This window comes from Xyrauchen texanus, chromosome 31 (genome assembly GCF_025860055.1).
Source record: "Xyrauchen texanus isolate HMW12.3.18 chromosome 31, RBS_HiC_50CHRs, whole genome shotgun sequence".
In the NCBI taxonomy this organism is placed as follows: Eukaryota; Metazoa; Chordata; class Actinopteri; order Cypriniformes; family Catostomidae; genus Xyrauchen; species Xyrauchen texanus.
The window spans coordinates 41,818,954-41,836,479 of NC_068306.1; the positions used below are offsets into that span (position 1 = coordinate 41,818,954).

General features: G+C 46.4%; 1 protein-coding gene across 1 annotated transcript in view; it reads right to left on the minus strand.

Moving 5' to 3' along the window:
- Positions 1 to 392: 392 nt before the first annotated feature.
- ogfr (opioid growth factor receptor) overlaps positions 393 to 17,526 on the minus strand; it is a 39,118-nt gene continuing 21,984 nt past the window's right edge. The window contains exons 6-7 of the mRNA XM_052100725.1: positions 5,269 to 5,417; positions 393 to 1,557 (exon numbers count right to left, since the gene is read on the minus strand). Coding sequence (XP_051956685.1) covers positions 546 to 1,557; positions 5,269 to 5,417 — 1,161 coding nt within the window. The 3' untranslated portion in view covers positions 393 to 545. The remainder of the gene's footprint in view (positions 1,558 to 5,268; positions 5,418 to 17,526) is intronic.

Consider the following 17,526-nt stretch of genomic DNA (forward strand, 5'->3'; position numbering starts at 1 on the left):
ATCAACTGGATTTCTTTCTTTATACCAATTCCAAATTGTAAAACATTCTTACCCAAGCATTTCCACAGGCTGGTTTCTTGTAAAACACTGGCCCCTTTTGACTAGCCCCCATTTGAGTTCAGGATTATAAATCAAAACGATTTCATCAATAAAAACATTCTTACTGCTCAACTTTCTTCATTCAAGCATTTTGGACAGTAGAGAAATACATGCTCAAAACCAATACATATATATTGACTACGCAAATATTGTTATTAATAATTGTTTCTACTTTGTTTAATTATTAAATTCTTCTTTCAGAATTTCAGTGTAACTATAGGTCTTTCACAGAATTAATGAAATTAAAATAACTCAAGTTTGGACAAATAAACAAACTAGAATTAATGGACAGAGAAGTTTACGTTTGGTATTTGGAATTAAACTGATATGCAAAGATATGCAATCCTGTGTGAATGAATCCCTTATTTAAAAAAACAACCAGTCAATTCTTGTGTCATTATAAGGTTAGGTTTATAAAGCATTTAATTGTTCTTGTTTTACAGTATTCAGGAATCATTCATGTCCATTGGCTCTTTCTTCTCTGGTCCATTTGATTGGTTGCAGTTTATTTCATTTTTTTCATCGTTTTCCACTAAGCGGATGTTCATCGTTTCTTCTGATGTCTCTTTATGAGCTGTCACTCCAGATGTGTTTTCAAAGTCAGATCTTGGAAGCTTCTGTGAAGACTGTGTTGGTGAATTGTGTGCAGATCTTTCAGGCACTGTCCTCTCTATACTTGTGCTTGAGGTTGCTCCATGAATTTCGACTGGACACTTTAGACTTTCTATACAATCCCGAGCATCATTGCATTTAGCTGAAATGGTGCTAGTACTAGCTACACATTCACACTTCATTTTTGAGAACTCCTGATCTGTTTCAAGCTCCAGTATTTGTTTCGCCACTATAGTAACCTCAGTCAACCCACCTACACTAATTTTATCATCTATCGCATGTTGGCCTTCAACGCCGCTTGGTTCATCGGTACAGTTGTTCATCTCTTCATTGTCAACAATGGTACCATTGTTAAAAGGTAAATCTAATGAAGAACCTTCCAGATTTGGCTCAAGGTCTTCTGAGGACTCTGACTGTTTTTCAGAGTCTACTTTTATATCATCTTCTCGGTTGCCATGTTTTTGTTCACTTGTGGTTTCTCCATCCTTATTTTTATGCCTCACGTGACCTTCAACATTCGCTGAACTCTCTCCGTTGCCGACTAAAGAGTTTTGCCACTTCTCAGACTTTTTCTTGAAGCGTTTCTGGATTTTTCTGGGGCACCACACAAACTTGTCTTTGGGCTCAAAGTGCTGAAAGGCGAAGTGGACCAGATTTCTGCGCTCACTCTTGTCATGCACAGAAAACAGGAAGTAGTCGAGCACACTGCGTTTCATGCTGCTGAGAGTCTTCCTGACAAGGGTCTCCTCAATGAAAAAGTGTACGAGAGGGGCTTGAAAATGCTCAAAACCGAGCTCTCCCAGGCTCTTGAGGATTCTGGTAATCCGGAGGTTATTGTGCATGTTTCTGAAAGCAAAAGAGATTAAGTGGGTAAATCATGTTATAAGTGCTATGTAAAAGACCATGTAGAAATGAACAAACAAACAAACAAAACGTCTCGGTTACTGACGTAACCTCCATTCCCTGATCTTGAGAAAAGGTCAATGGAAATTGGCGTGTGGAATTTGCATGCCACTCCCCCGGACATATGGGTATAAAAGGAGTGACGCTGCAAACGCACATCAGGTACTGCACTGAGCCGAGCCAAAGACGCGGCCATTTCAGCGGTTGGTTCAGTGTTGTGGCAGGAGGAAACTCCACAAGAGCTGAACGGAGTTATGCAAACTGGCGGTGCGAGACGGGCAGACATAGCCAGTGCAGCAAGCCGTCGCATAACTACCCCCAACACACTGGCTGGCCCAACTCAATTTTATTTGTATAGCGCCTTTCACAACACACATCGTTTCAAGGCAGCTTTACAGAAAATCAGGCATTAACAGACAATAAAACTGTAATGTCTATAATGTCGATGAATCATCATTGCGTAATTAGATCAAATACGATTTTAATCATGTTTAAAAATAAGTAATTAAATAATAATTGTATTAATAACCCCAGTGAGTAAGATGAAGGCTTCTCTCTATTGTTCTCCCCAAAAAAAGGAACAAAATCGTTGGGCTGGGGGCCAAATATATGGTCCAAGCTGGGGGGTGTCCCTCCAAAGAGGAGGACACCACGGACACCACACACGGCCCCGAGGAGGGGGGGGGGGATGGTGGTTAAGTGGAATACAATACACTGTCTTACCGGTTAGAATCGGAAGCACATCGTGCGGAGCGGCGTCGTGGGGAAGGGGGGAGGAGTTACTACAAACATGGCGACCAAGGACAGAGGGCCCTCTGCTCAAGGAAGACGCGCTTTACTATTTTGCGGAATATACATCACACAGGGTTGCCTAGGGGGACAACCAGCACATGTGGGGCACTTTCCCGTTCTGGGGCGGCAGCGAGCCTCTCTGAAGACTCGTCGGCCACTAGGCTAGGGAGGAAGAACGTCCAGGGTTCACACTTCTTGCGAACGCAACTGGGGAAAAAGCGCACATCTTCGCCTCACGGGAGGGGAAAGGCACTACGCACAAGCGATACACCCGGCCAGCTGACCCGAACTTACCTGTTTGTGTCACCCGATAACACATGGGACAAAACTTGCTCAACCCTGAGGTTATAAAACCTTGCAAAGGTGTTAGGTGTTGCCCAGCGTCTACATATGTCTGCTAGAGAGGCGCCGTGGGACAACGCCCAAGAAGCCGCAACATCCCTAGAATGGGCTCGTAGGCCAGCGGCACGTGCTGGCCATGGTATGCCATAGTGATGGCATCGACGACCCAGTGGGCGATCCTCTGTTTGGAGACAGCGCTTCCCTTCCGCTGTCCACCGAAGAAGACAAAGAGCTGCTCAGAGCTTCTAAAGCTCTGCGTGCAATCCAAGTAGATGCAAAGAGCACCCACCGGACACAGCAACACCAAGGCTTGGTCTGCCTCCTCCTGGGGTAGCACTTGCAGGTTCACCACCTGATCCCTAAAAGGGATCGTGGGGACCTTGGGCACATAGCCAGGTCGGGGGTAGCTCAGCGCCGGGGTGCTAGCCCCAAGGGGTGGGCTGTGGCGGGGCTGGTGCATCGTGTTGGCACTGCAGGGGGACACCCTGGGCGACGAGCAGACAGAGTGCGGGATCTGTGGCTCCGCCTGGGCAGGATGTGTTGTATGGCCTCTGTCTGCTTCCTCACCATTGAGAACTGCCGGGCAAAGTCTCCAACGGTGTCGCCACCAACCTGGGAGATGGGGGCGTCAAGGAAATGCACCTTGTCAGCCTCTCGTGATTCAACCAGGTTGAGCCAGAGGTGGCATTCCTGGACCACCAGGATGGACATTGCCTGCCCGAGAGCCCACGGCGTGACCTTTATTGCCCGGAGGGTGAAGTCTGTTGCCGAGCGCAGCTCCTACATTAGTCCTCGTGCAGTTCTCGGAGTGCCTTGGCTCGGTGCACCTGCAGGAGTGCCATGTCATGCAAGGCGGAGGCGGCGTGCCCAGCAGCGCTGTAGGCCTTAGCCATCATGGTCAGCCTACAGGCCCTGGATGGGAGCCTTGGACGGTTCCACCAGGTAGCGGCACTTTGCGCTTTTGTGCATAAGTGCACCGCAACCGCTTGGTCCACCTGGGGAATCGCCGAGTAGCCCCTCGCCGCCCCGCCATCGAGGGTAGTGAGAGCGGAGGAGCTCACAGACCCCGTGCGGGCAGTAAAAGGTGCCTGCCATGAGCGTGTGAGCTCATCATGCACCTCCGGGAAGAAAGGAACGGGGCGGAGCGTGGCCGTGAGTGGCGCTCTGGCCCCAGGAACCAATTGTTGAGCCGTGAGGGTTCAGGGGGAGACGGAGGATTCCACTCCACCCTGACACTCGCGGCTGCCCGGTAAGCATGGCCGTCAGCTCCGAATCGGTCTGCGACTGAGCTGCCGCACCCGAGGGTGGGAGTCCAGCCGACTCCTCGGCGTCACACATGACGAACCAGCTCTCCGATGCCGCGATCGACAGCTCATTGTCGTCGGGAGCGCTAAAAGAGATCACGGTCAATCCTTTTATACCCGTATGTCCGGGGGAGTGGCATGCAAATTCCACATGCCCATTTCCATTGGCCTTTTCTCAAGATCAGAGATGTCTGGGCTCCGCAGGAGCGACCCCTGGTGTCAACTCATCGACACAACGTCGAGTGAGTGACAGATAGGGAACAATTCACTAACAGAAAACAATTCACTAAGTATTTGGATGTAAGACGGTGGATTAAAAAAAAATTCTTGTTTGCTGTTAGTTGTTGTTTGAGTCAACAAATGACACTGACCACAAGAAGTACTTAAAAAGATCTATTTATTTTACAAAAAGCTAATCTGGAATTTGAATTATTGATCATGATAGTGTCTACACTGTAATCATGTAAACCCAATTTCACGTTCATTTAAATACCGTATTGCCTGGTGGTTAATGTATTCAATCAATATCTGAGGATTTTCATATTTGAGTTTGAGTCCCATGCTGACTGTCTGTGAGTTGTCACCAGAACATTTAGTTTTTTTCTGTTTATTCACAACAAAGTGTTTCTGTAGTATGAAAAATAATTTTTTTAATTTATATATTTTTTTAAAACAAATTAAAAACAATCATAAATTGGCCAACTGATATATGATGGTCTACATATTAGACATTCAGATCTGTGTATTCCAGGATATTGAAAATATATGGCAAAAACATGGCAGGAAATAATTTCAAATGTGTTGTGTCATTGTGGCTGCTTTTGACTCGAGTCTTCCCACTTGCATTTACATGGCTGTATCCAAAAAATTTCCTCAGCATACAGCGTTTTGAACACTTCAAAACAGTAAAGCATTCTGAGAAGCAATTGGTGGGCCTTTTATGTAGATCTTGATATTGTAGATGTTTATATCAGCCACTGAAAAACCCATTTCAGCTGATCATCTGCACCTGAGCCAATATCCCATTTGATGGCGTAAAAACAGAATTAATTTAATGTTCAAAAGTAGAGAAATACCTGCTTAAAACCAGTAACCTGTCAAATAAACAAACTAGAAAAAATGGACAGAGAAGTTAACATTTGGAATTAAATGGATACACAAGAAAATCATGTTTGAATGAATCCCTAATTTAAAAAAATAACCTTGTGTATCCCACCTCTCTAGATTGGCAAATCGTTCTCTCCAGTTGTCAGCTCGCTTCACCTCTCCGGTGTCTCTGTTCAGCAGCTGTATTCCATAGAAACCCAGCATGAGGTCATATGAATCCACAAGACGACTCTTGGCTTCATCGCTCTCCCTGAAGGCCTGCGCACAACAGACATTTCCATGTGTTATACACAGATTTTTTTTTACTAGAATCATGTGTCTCAGTGAGTTTAATGTGTCTGATTCAATGTATATTATAAAACTGATTGTTTGTTTTCTTTGATGCTGACCAGTCAATACATCACTACAGTCGAGTTGAAATACAAAATATTATGACAGCTATGGCATGAAACACTGGTTCATCACAGTGTATGCTACAGTGTATATCACTGCATAGCACCCATAGAAACTAACCTTGGTTGACATATCAGGTGACACGTGTTTGTTTGATTTTGTAAATTTTATGTTTTCACTTCGTCTTTTATTTTGAAATTTAGTTCCCGTTTCATTTGATTTCCTGGTCTTTTCATGTGACCCTCATGTTTAATGTGTTTTGTTCTCATTGGATTATTTAATGTTCTTTAGTCTTAGCTTTTCATTGGTTCAGGTTTATGTGTCTTGTTATTCTCATTCGTTCATTGTTTTATCCTTAGTCATTTTACTGTGTGTTTCGGGGTTTTCCGCTTTTCTACTGTTTCATTTGTGTGTATTTTACCTGTTGCTGCTGGCGCCTTGCTCAAGTCTGAGCTGGCGCCTAGCTAGTTTTATTTTTTTTAGCATCGCTTATATATCTGTTTTCGACATAAAGGCATTTAAGCGGGGCGAATACGGAAGTTCGTTCAGGATTTTTCTGAGGGCTCAGCGGTTAAGGCTCTGGGTTACTGACCAGAAGGTCAGGGGTTGAAGCCCCAACACCACCAAGACACCACTGTTGGGCCCTTGAGCAAGGCCCTTGAACCTATCTGCTCCAGGGGCGCCGTATCATGCTGACCCTGCACTCTGACCCCAGCTTAGCTGGGATATGTGAAAAATAAATAATTTCACCATGTATATGCAGAAATGTATGTATAATGTGTGACAATTGATCAATTTTGTTTTGTTTTTTTATTGTCAAAGAAAGCTTAAAATTTCTACTTTAAAATAAAACAATTAAAATTTAAAACAAATATTCTCCTGCAATGTAATATGTATGAAACAAAGCGATTTTTACTGGCTCAGCGAATTATCTCTAATGTGATAAGCAGAGCGCGCCATTCATACGCTAATGTGCTGAGACGATCAATGCGAATGGTAAACGCCCACAACTGTGTCTTAAAAAACAAAGTCATTCACTTTTCTGCACATTTGGAAGACAGCACGATACACAAGTGAGAAAACTCCTGGATAGTGACGAAGAGTAAACATTTTCCTCAGAAGAAGAGCGGGACTACGATGAACGTTTGTATTTTGAAGAGAGACTTGATCCAGCCGAGGAAACGATTTCGGACGAGTAAGTAATTTAGTTTTCATTAGTTGATATGCTATTTTATATAAACATGTACATATGTTACTAGTGGGACTGTTTCCAGACAGGATTCAGTATTGACATTTGAAAATATATCCTAATAAGCAAGTTTTAGTTACATTTAAATGCTGTTTCAGCTAAAGCAGGTATATAAATTGTATGCTGTATGATAATAAAATAATATGAATGTTTAGATTATATTTTAACTAGTGTTTATGCTGCCTCATTATCATCAATAAAGCTTGTGCTTGCAGATTTGTCTTCAGGTTAAATTAGTAAAATGCACTTTAAATATGCCCATATAAGAAAATCACCATCTTATAAAGATTTCTGAAGGATCATGAGACACTGAAGACTGCAGTAATTATGCTGAAAATTCAGCTTTGATTACAAATGCATTTTACAATATTTTCAAATAGAAAACTGTTCTTTTAAATTGTATAGTTCAAAATATCACTGTTTTTACTGTATTATGGATAAAATAAATGCAGCCTGGGTGAGCAGAACAGACTTCTTTTAAACGGTAGTGTAGGTCTAAAATTAAGTAAAATATTTATGTAAAGAAACGTCTAGGTTACGTATGTAACCTCCGTTCCCTGATGGAGGGAACGAGACGTTGTGTCAGAGAAGCGACACTAGGGGTCTCTCTTGAGCGCCGATATTCACCTCTGAACTATGAAAAAAGGCCAATGAGAGTTGGCAACCAGTATTTGCATGTCCCATAAACCAAGTCTGGGTAGGCCAGTAGGGGGCTACCAGAGTGACTTGCTCCTCGTCCTCCCTGACCTTGCATAGCACCTGTGCAAGAAGGCTCACTGGGGGAAATGCGTACTTGCGCAGCCCTGTGGGCCAGCTGTGTGCCAGCGCATCTGCCCCGAGGGGAGCCTCTGTCCGGGCATACCAGAGTGGGCAGTGGGAGGTTTCTTGGGAGGCAAACAGGTCTACCTGGGCCTTGCCGAACAGGTCCCAAATCAGCTGGACCGACTGGGGGTGGAGTCTCCACTCTCCGCCGGGCAAGCTTTGTCTTGACAGCGCGTCCGCCATCACATTGAGGTTGCCGGGGATGTGAGTGGCGCGCAGTGACTCCAGTCACTGCTGACTCCATAGGAGGAGACGACGGGCGAGCTGTGACATGTGGAGGGAGCGTACTCCGCCTTGGCGGTTTATGTAGGCTACGACCGTGGTGCTGTCTGTCCTGACTAAGACGTGTTTGTGCCGAATTAATGGAAGAAACTTCTGCAGGGCCAGAAAAACAGCCAGCAGCTCTAGGCAGTTGATGTGCCAGCACAGCGGGCCTCGGTTCCACCGGCCTGCGGCTGCGCCCGTTGCACACGGCGCCCCAACCTAATTTGCAGGCGTCAGTCGTGACCAGAACGCGTCGGGACACCTGCTGCAAGGGTACTCCAGCCCTTAGAAAGCAAAGGTCTGTCCAGGGTTTGAAGGTCTGGCGGCAGGCAGAGGTAACTTTTACGTTGTGCGTGCCGCGGCGCCATGCTCGTCTCAGGACTCGAGTCCGGAGCCAGTGCTGAAGTGGTCTCATATGCATCAACCCCAGCGCGCGCCGCCGGAGGATGCCATATGCCCCAGGAGCTGTTGGAAACGTTTTAGCGGGACCGCGGCGCCTGGCTTGAAGGAAGCGAGGCATTTCAGCACTGACTGAGCACGCTCGTTGGAGAGACGTGCTGTCATTGAGACTGAGTCTAACTCCAGACCGAGAAAAGAGATGCTCTGGACCGGGAGAGCTTGCTCTTTTCCCAGTTGACCTGAAGCCCCAAACGGCTGAGGTGCCTGAGCACCTGGTCTCTGTGTACGCATAGTAACTCTCGAGAGTGAGCCAGTATGAGCCAGTCATCGAGGTAATTGAGTATGCGTATGCCGGCTACTCGGAGTGGGGCAAGAGCTGCCTCTGCGACTTTCGTGAAGACGCGAGGGGACAGAGACAGGCCGAAGGGGAGGACTTTGTACTGATACGCCTGACCGTCGAACGCGAACAGTAAGAAGGGTCGATGTCGAGGGCAAATTGAGACGTGGAAGTACGCGTCCTTCAGGTCTACCGCTGCGAACCAATCTAGATGCCGGACGCCAGATAGAATTTGTTTCTGGGTGAGCATTTTGAACGGGAGTTTGGACAAGGTCCGATTGAAAACTCGCAGGTCCAAGATCGGTCGTAAGCCGCCGCCTTTCTTGGTACAACAAAGTAAGGGCTGTAGAAACCCTTCTTCGTTTCGGTTGGAGGGACAGGCTCTATCGCGTCCTTTAATAGAAGGGAGGCGATTTCTTCGCGCAGGGAATGAGCATGTTGCCCGTGTACTGTGGAAAAATGTAAGCCCACGAAGGGGGGTGGAGACCTGGCAAACTGAATTGTGTAACCGAGTCGAATGGTCCGGTGCAGCCAGCGTGACGGGTTGGGCAGTGAAAGCCATGCCTCTAAACTCCGTGCTAGGGGCACCAAAGGGACGGGTTTTTTGGACGTACCCGGCGGGGCTTCGCAGCGGTGCGGAACAGGTAACGTGGTGTCGGGAGGCAACTTGGCGTCCCGAGGCTCTGGTGCTGAGAATAAACTCAAAGCACTTAGCTTGCTCCGCGCACCCGGCAGGGGGCAGGTTCGTGACTGAGGAGGAGGTCTGATGCTGTCGTCCTCTGGACTCGTCTGAACCGGCCGGCCGGGGAACAGTCGTGGGGCTGAAGGCAGGGACACCGCGTCCATGGAGCCGGGACTGTTGAGGCCTGAAAGCAGAGTGCCGTGAGAATGGCATTTGCGGGCCATATGCCCCAGAGACAAAGGAAATAACTCTTTTATTGAGAATTTGGGTACCGCAGCCCCCTTAAGGGGTGCGGCAAATGAAAAAACAAAGGATTCTCCTCCTGGCCCTCCACCGGGGGACGGAGCAGTCTTACCACCTCTGGAGCTAACTTCTTGGACTCTGGGTGCGATGTCTCAGGAGGGCCTGGGAGCCTTCCGGGTCCTCGAGGGGGTCCGTGAGACAGGGGGCATGCGCTTTCCGCGGTTTGCTCGACGCTGGGGCTGAGAGCTGGGCCCGGGTTGAGGCGGAGCAGGAGCTTGTCTTCTGGCCGCGGGAGGACGCCCTCGGCGAGCAGACGGGGCATGGGCCGTGGCGGCAGGCTTGCGGCAAGGCATGATGTGAGAGATGGCCTCCGTCTGCTTCTTTACCGTGGAGAACTGCTGGGCAAAGTCCTCGACAGTGTCGCCGAAGAGGCCGAACTGGGAGACAGGGGCATGAGGAAGCGAGTCTTGTCGGCTTCACGCATCTCGACCATGTTCAGCCACAGTTGACGTTCCTGGACCACTAGCGTGGCCATCGCCTGCCCGAGCGCTTGCACTGTGACCTTCGTCGCTCTCAGGGCAAGCCCCGTGCATGTTGCGAAGTGCCTTGGCTTGGTGGACCTGCAGGAGAGCCATGGCATGCAGGGCGGAAGCGGCGCGTCCAGTGGCGCTGTAGGCCTTCGCTGTCAGCGAGGAGGTTGCTCTACAGGTCTGGGAAGGGAGTACGGGGCGACCTCGCCAGGTGGTAGGGGTACCGGGGCATAGATGGATCGCAACCGCCCTATCCACCTGGGGAATCGCCGCGTACCCGTGGCGCGCTCCGCCGTCGAGGGTGGCGAGGGCGGACGAGCCTGTGGCGGTGTGACGAGTGGAGAGGGGTGCTCTCCACGAAAACGTCAGCTCGTCATGCACTTCCGGGAAAAACGGAACCGGGGGGGCGAGGCTGTGAGCGGCGTGCAGACCCCAGGAACCAGTCATCCAGCCGTGATGGCTGTGGGGAGGATGGAGGGTTCCAATCCAAGCCCACGCTGTTGGCTGCCCGGGAAAGCATGTCGGACATCTGTGCGGCAGCCCAGGGGAGTCCTCTGCATCAGATGCCGCACCCTCCGATGTCGCGGCAAGCTCATCGGCTTCCATCGCAAGAGGGTCGGCTGACTGGCTGACTGGCTGTGAGGCGAGTCGCCGCCGCCTCGAGCACAGACGGGAATCAACGAGCGTGCTGGGGTGGTCCGAGGGGGTGTACCCGGCGGAGCTGCACCCACAGCCATCCCCAAATCGCCTCCATCGCCAGCCGCATCGTCCTCAATCCCGTGGGAAGAAGGAGCAATACGGGGGGCGGCTGGAGTGGCTTGCTCACGGTTATAAGCAAGCCGCGACCGCAACGTTGTCATGGTCATGTTCTCGCAGTGAGAACATGAACCATCCACAAACGCAGCCTCGGTGTGATCGCTACCCAGACACACGAGACAGCGCCTGTGGCCGTCGGAAGCGGAGAGCACTCTACCGCATCCAGAAACAACACAGGGGCGGAAGGGCCCACTTTCTTTTGTTAGTTGAGGTGGAGCACCACTTTCTTTCTTTCTTGAAAGCCGCAGGAGGACGCCCTCGGCGAGCAGACAGGGCATGGCCCCTGGCGGCAGGTTTGCGGCAGGGCAAGATGTGTGAAGTAGCCTCCGTCTATTTCTTCACCACTGAGGACTGCTGGGCGGAGTCGTCAAGTGGTGTCACCGAATGGACGGAGCTGGGAGACGGGAGCGTTTTGAGAAAGCGTACTTTGTCTCCTGTACTGCGACCAGGTCCTGTACATGTGTTGCATTTCTGGACCACGGGGGGTGGCCATCGCCTGTTCGAGTGCAGTTCCTGCAGCACGTCAAGAACAGGACTACCCAATTGAAGATTTTGAAGTGCCTTGGTCCGGTGGACTTGCAGGAGGGGGCCATGGCATGCAGGGGGGAGCGGTCTGGGACCGTTCTACCACCAAGGGTAGTGAGAGCGGAGGAGCGAGGAGCTGGGCTTGCTCAGCTCGTCATGCATGTCCGGGATGGAACCGGGGGGGTCGTGGCTGTGAGCGGCGCACATGCCCGCGGAACCAATTAAGCCCGGGGAAGCATAGCGGATCTCCGTGCGTCAGGCTCAGACTGGGTGGCAGACCCGAAGGTGGCGGCCCAGACGAGTTATCCGCGTCAGACACCGATGTTGCGCTCTCCGATGCAGAGGTGATGTCGTCATCCAATGCCGGGGAGCTCGAGGGACCGGACGGTAGGCCGTTAAGCGGACCGCACTAATCCCGAGCTCGGGGGAAGCAGGCAAGCGTGCCGGGGAAAACGTCCTGCCCCAATCCCGTAGGAAGGAGGCGAGGCGCGTGGGGCGGCTGAAGTGGCTTCCTCTCACTACAAGAGAGAGCAGAGATCGCAACGCTGGCGCAGTTATGTTCTCACACTGAAAACATAACCCATTGGAGAGAATGCTCATCCCGAGCTCGGACGGAAACAAGCAAGCGTGCCGGGGAGGCGGGGGGTTTCGAGGGGGTTCACCCGGCGAAACGGAGCCCGTCATTGTCCCCAGATCGTCTTCATCGCCACCGGCGCCTGCCTCAATCCCGTAGGAAGGAGGCGAGGTGCGGGGGGGCGCCTGAAGTGGCTTTCTCTCACTACAAGAAAAAGCTGCGACCGCAATGCTGTCATGGCTATGTTCTCGTACTGAAAACATAGACCATTCATAAAAACGCTGCCTGCGTGTGATCGCAACCCAGGTATGCGAGGCAGTTTTTATGACCATCAGAGGTGGGGAGAAATCAACCGCATCCAGAAACTACACGGGGGCGGAAAAAAAAGACGCGTCCTGAGAAGTGGTTTTGCTCTTTAGAGCAAAATTACTCTTTTAGAATAACTCTTTCGAGTTTAATGCCCGTATGTCCGGGGGCGGAATATGCAAATACCGTCTGCCAACTTCTCATTGGCCTTTGTTCATAGAACAGAGGTATATATCGGCGCTCAAGAGAGACCCCTAGTGTCGCTTCTCCGACACAACGTGGAGAGAGCGACAGAAGGGGAACTTTATTTTCTCAAAAATACAAACATGTAACACATCAGGTTTTCCCCCACATTATTCTCTTATCGCGATTCAACTGTGTATATTTTCCACATACATCTGCTTTCTATTTTTATCGCAATTAAACTGCGTGCATTTTTCAGCGCACACCCCTTTTTCTCCTCTGTGTTACACAGATTATTGCATTGATCTCAAAGCTCCTCTTATCAAGAACAACAACAAACAATTGCATGAGGGATTACATCAATCTCAAACCCTCACTGCTCAGGAACAACCAACAAAAACAAACAACTGCAGTAAGTCATGGCATCCGCTCATGTTATTTCTTCCTGCATTGCATGTCACATGTTTACAATAGCCTCTTCCATCAGCAGTGAGGGATTCACATGTGATAAATATAAGGAACACTAGTGGAGGTAAGTAAGAATGAGAAGCCAGTAGAGAATGTTTCAGATGAGAGTAGTACAGATAGCAACACACACTTTGGTTCCAGCTATAGAGCCCCCGCAGCAGGGCATTTGGGTGACGTCTCTGCTCAGCAAAGCGTCACCACTCTCCCATTACTGTATGGGTTTCCAATCGATTCTCTCTACTCAGTGATGCACCCACCGAGAAATAAAGTTCATATAAAGATAGAGCTACTAAACATTACATCTTTTTCTAGCAAAACACTAATTGTAAATGAAATTATTACATTGACTGATACCTGGCTTTAACAGGATGAATATATTAGTTTAAATGAATCTACTCTCCCAGGTTATTGTTATAAACATTGTTGCTACAATTTACAGTAAAGTTTTAGGTGTTACTCAGAGGACAGGATATAAATGTAAGTCTTTTGAACTAATAATGCTTAATGTGACACCGTCAGATATAAATAAAAAAATCTCTGTCATCTTTTGTCCTTGCTACAGTGTATACGGGGGCTTATTCTGATTTCCTTGGTGAATTTGCAAATGTTTTATCAGATCTTGTGGTTACTGTAGATAGAGCTTTAATTGTTGGTGACTTCAACATTCACATAGATCAGACATGGGCAACATATGGCCCCCAGGCCGGATCAGGCCCTCCACATGGTTTAATGTGGCCAGCGGCTCATTTATCGTAAAAGCGTTTTTATTTTTCATTGGATATTTCAGTTAACTTGCATTGGGACCCAACGCATCTCCACAAGCGTTTAACATGCTCAGGGTTGCCAGATAAGAGATGCAACACCCCCAGTTTGAGATTTATACTTGCGCAAATTGGAAATATTCTTCCTAATGTTATACTTATTTTGTGCAATCTGTCAACCATGCACACTTTCCCCTTTGAACAAATTTAGCGCTCTGTAGTGCAATATTCTGCTCAAGGAAATGTGTTATACGGCTACTCTGTGTCCATTCTTGAGGCTGCTTGTGATGTTTGATGCTACTTTGCAGGTAAACTTTCTCAGTGATTAAATTAAATATAAAAGTAGTTCTCTGCATCATTGACACGTGAGCAAAAATCCAGAGACGAATATGTATATGTATTTTTTATTTGTGCAATTTAGAAATGTTGAAGTCCCTTCGCACCTGTATGTTAATCTAACTCTTGCAGTAATCATTTATCACATTCATGCAGCCTGTGTTATTCTGTTGTGTGCTGAAAGTCAAACCATCGAGGAGACCCGCATCACGAAACTTTTAGCATGTAAACGGATAGTGTTATAGAAAAAAAATAAGTAAACTCGCCCGCTTTGCCCAAACATGAAAAGTTCTGTAAATAGTTTTATTTTTTATTAAAACAGATCCCTGATGTAGAGATTGTTATATTGAATAATAAATTAACAGGGAAGTAGAGATGGTAAAATACATTTATAAGCTCAGCCTTTATTCAGTTTTTTAATGCCTGATAGAAAAGTATCTCCCTTTGTAGAGCAATACAATACTTAAAACAATTGCAGAATAGTACACAACTGTTTCTGGGATTAAAAGTTACAAAAACGAAATCAATGCAGAACATTGTATCTCAAAAGGAATACAATGTGGCTCCCCATGCACTACTTAAAGCCCGATGTGACCCCTTTACCAAAATAGTTGCCCACCTCTGACATAGATAATGAAAATGACACATTGGGATTAGCATTTATCGATATTCTCAACTCTCTTGGAGTCAGACAAAATGTGACAGGACCAACTAATCTCCATAATCATACGCTAGATTTAATTCTGTCATATGGAGTTGATGTTGATAATATAGAAATTCTGTAGCAGAGCGATGACATCTCGTATCATTACCTCATCTCTTGTATGCTGCGATCCGCTAATGTTACTCAATCTACATCACACTATCGTTCAGGTAGAACTATTCTTTTGACCACTAAAGATAGCTTCACTAATAATCTTATAGATCTATCTCATACACTCAATAAACCCCAAAGCCCAGAAGAACTTGATGAAATAACCAAAAATATAAATACAGTAATCTCTAGCACTCTTGATAGTGTCACCCCCCTTCGATTAAAGAAAATTAAAGAAATAAGCCCTGCACCATGGTACAATGATCACACTCATGCTCTCAAGAGAGAAGCTCGGAAAATGGAGCGCATGTGGAAAAATACATTAGTATTCCGTGGTGCATGGAAGGATAGTGTCTGTAGCTACAAACACGCACTCAAAGCTGCCAGGTCAGCATATTTTAGTAAACTCATAGAAAATAACCACAACAATCCTAGATGTTTATTCAGTACACGGCCGCTGTTCTTGACGTCCGAACTGTTATAGTGGTCTTTGAATTGAGTTTGTATTTGTATTTGATTATTATTACTGACTTCATTTTGGAGGATGTTACTCTGTCGTTTGGGGACAGAGTTGGGGTGGGTGTGCGCTGCAAGCTGTTTTTCGATGTTTTGTCTGTCTGTTGTAAGTCAACTCTCTGCCGTCTTATTATGCCAAACATTCTCGTTTTATCTACGCGATTAATTTACAATCTTTATGACTGGTTCACTTAAACTTGTAACTTGGAATGTTCAAGGGATTGGGCATGTCATTAAGAGGAATTTTTTTTAACTTACTTGAAAAAACAAAAACCCGACATAGTACTGCTTCAGGAAACAAAACTATCCGACGTTGAGCATTCGAAGCTGGGAAGAGACTGGGTGGGTCAAGTCTACTTTTCCTCTTACTCGCAGAACAAAAGAGGGGTAGCCATTCTTTTTAATAAAAATATACCTTTTATTTTAGAACATAAGGAAACAGATCCTGAAGGGAGATTTATTATGATCACGGGTTCCATCCTCGATCAACATATAACTATTCTCAACGTCTATGCTCCAAATGTAGATTCCCCCAACTTTATATCTCAGATGATCGTACTGTTCACTTACCATTGCAAAGGCTTAGGTTTCCTAGCAGGAGACTTTAATTGTATAATAAATGCTTCTCTAGATAAATCTTCATCTGCAAATGTTTCAAACCCTAAATCATCTAAGGTGCTCAACAATTTATGTTCAGATTCTGTCTTAATAGATGTATTGCGTCAATTAAATCCTAAAGTGAAAGATTATACATTCTATTCTCACCCTCACAATTCGTATTCCAGGCTTGATTATTTCTTTCTTCCTAAACAATTTTTGCATGCAGTTCAGTCTTGTCATATTGACTCTATCGCCTTATCAGATCATGCAGCAGTACACTTGCAGATTGACCCTGCATTTAGCATTCCTAGAACCTCAAATTGGAGGTTTAATACATCTCTTTTAAACAATGATCCTTTCTCATCTTTTGTCTCAGATAGTTTGTCTCAGTTTTGGCTGGACAACAGGAATTCTCCTGTGTCTTCTGCCATGATTTGGGATGCGGCCATGGCCCTTTTACGCGGTCACCTTATTTCATATACCTCCCAACTAAAAAGAGTCAAAGACAGTAATAGAAAAAGTCTTGAAAATGAGGTAACCAGACTGGAACGAATACATAAGCAATTTCCTACTGTTTCGAACATAAAAGTTTTGACGAATGCAAGAATTAAGCTTAATATGGATCATACCTCTCATATTCAGAAGCTTCTGCTCTTCACTAAACAAAAATACTACGAATTTGGCAATAAATCTAGTAGGTTACTAGCATACCAACTAAAAAATCTAAACAATAACCGGTCAATTAATATGATACGAAATATAAATGGTGTCCCTTCGAGAGACCCTTTAACCATAAACAGCACTTTCAAGGAATTCTATAAATCCCTATATAGTTCTGAATCAAAAGCGACAGATTCTGACATTATTGCCTTTTTAAGTAAAGTCACATTACCGTTATGCTCCGAGGAAGACCGTCTTAACTTAAACGGCCCGTTTTCAGTAGAGGAGGTATGGACAGCAATTCAATCTATGCCGAACGGGAAATGTCCCGGTCCAGATGGCTTCCCATTGGAATTTAAAAAAAAATTCTGGCCCAATATACATCCAATTCTCATGCCTGTGTTCAATGATATCTGGAAAGGTGAAGTCCCCCCTTCGTGGAGACATGCTTCAATTAGCCTACTTCTAAAAAAAGATAAAAATTCTCTAGCTTGCTCATCTTATAGGCCCATTAGCCTTCTTAATGTGGACTATAAAATATTAGCAAACGTTCTGGCCCGCAGACTGGAATCTATTCTTCCCAAGGTGATAAATCTTGACAAAGCAGGATTTGTGAAATCCAGACATGGTTCAGATAATGTACGCCGCGCTCTTAATGCTATACATTATTTTCGCACCCGAAAAAAGACATCAATGATATTATCCTTGGATGCCGAAAAGGCTTTTGATCGCGTGGAGTGGCCTTTCCTGTTTTTGGTTTTGGAAAAATTCGGACTAAGCTCTAATTTTACTAATGTTATTAAGCTTCTTTATTCAGACTCTATTGCCTCTGTCAACACAAACGGCTTGATGTCCGAAGGTTTTCCAGTGCGAAGAGGTTGCAGACAGG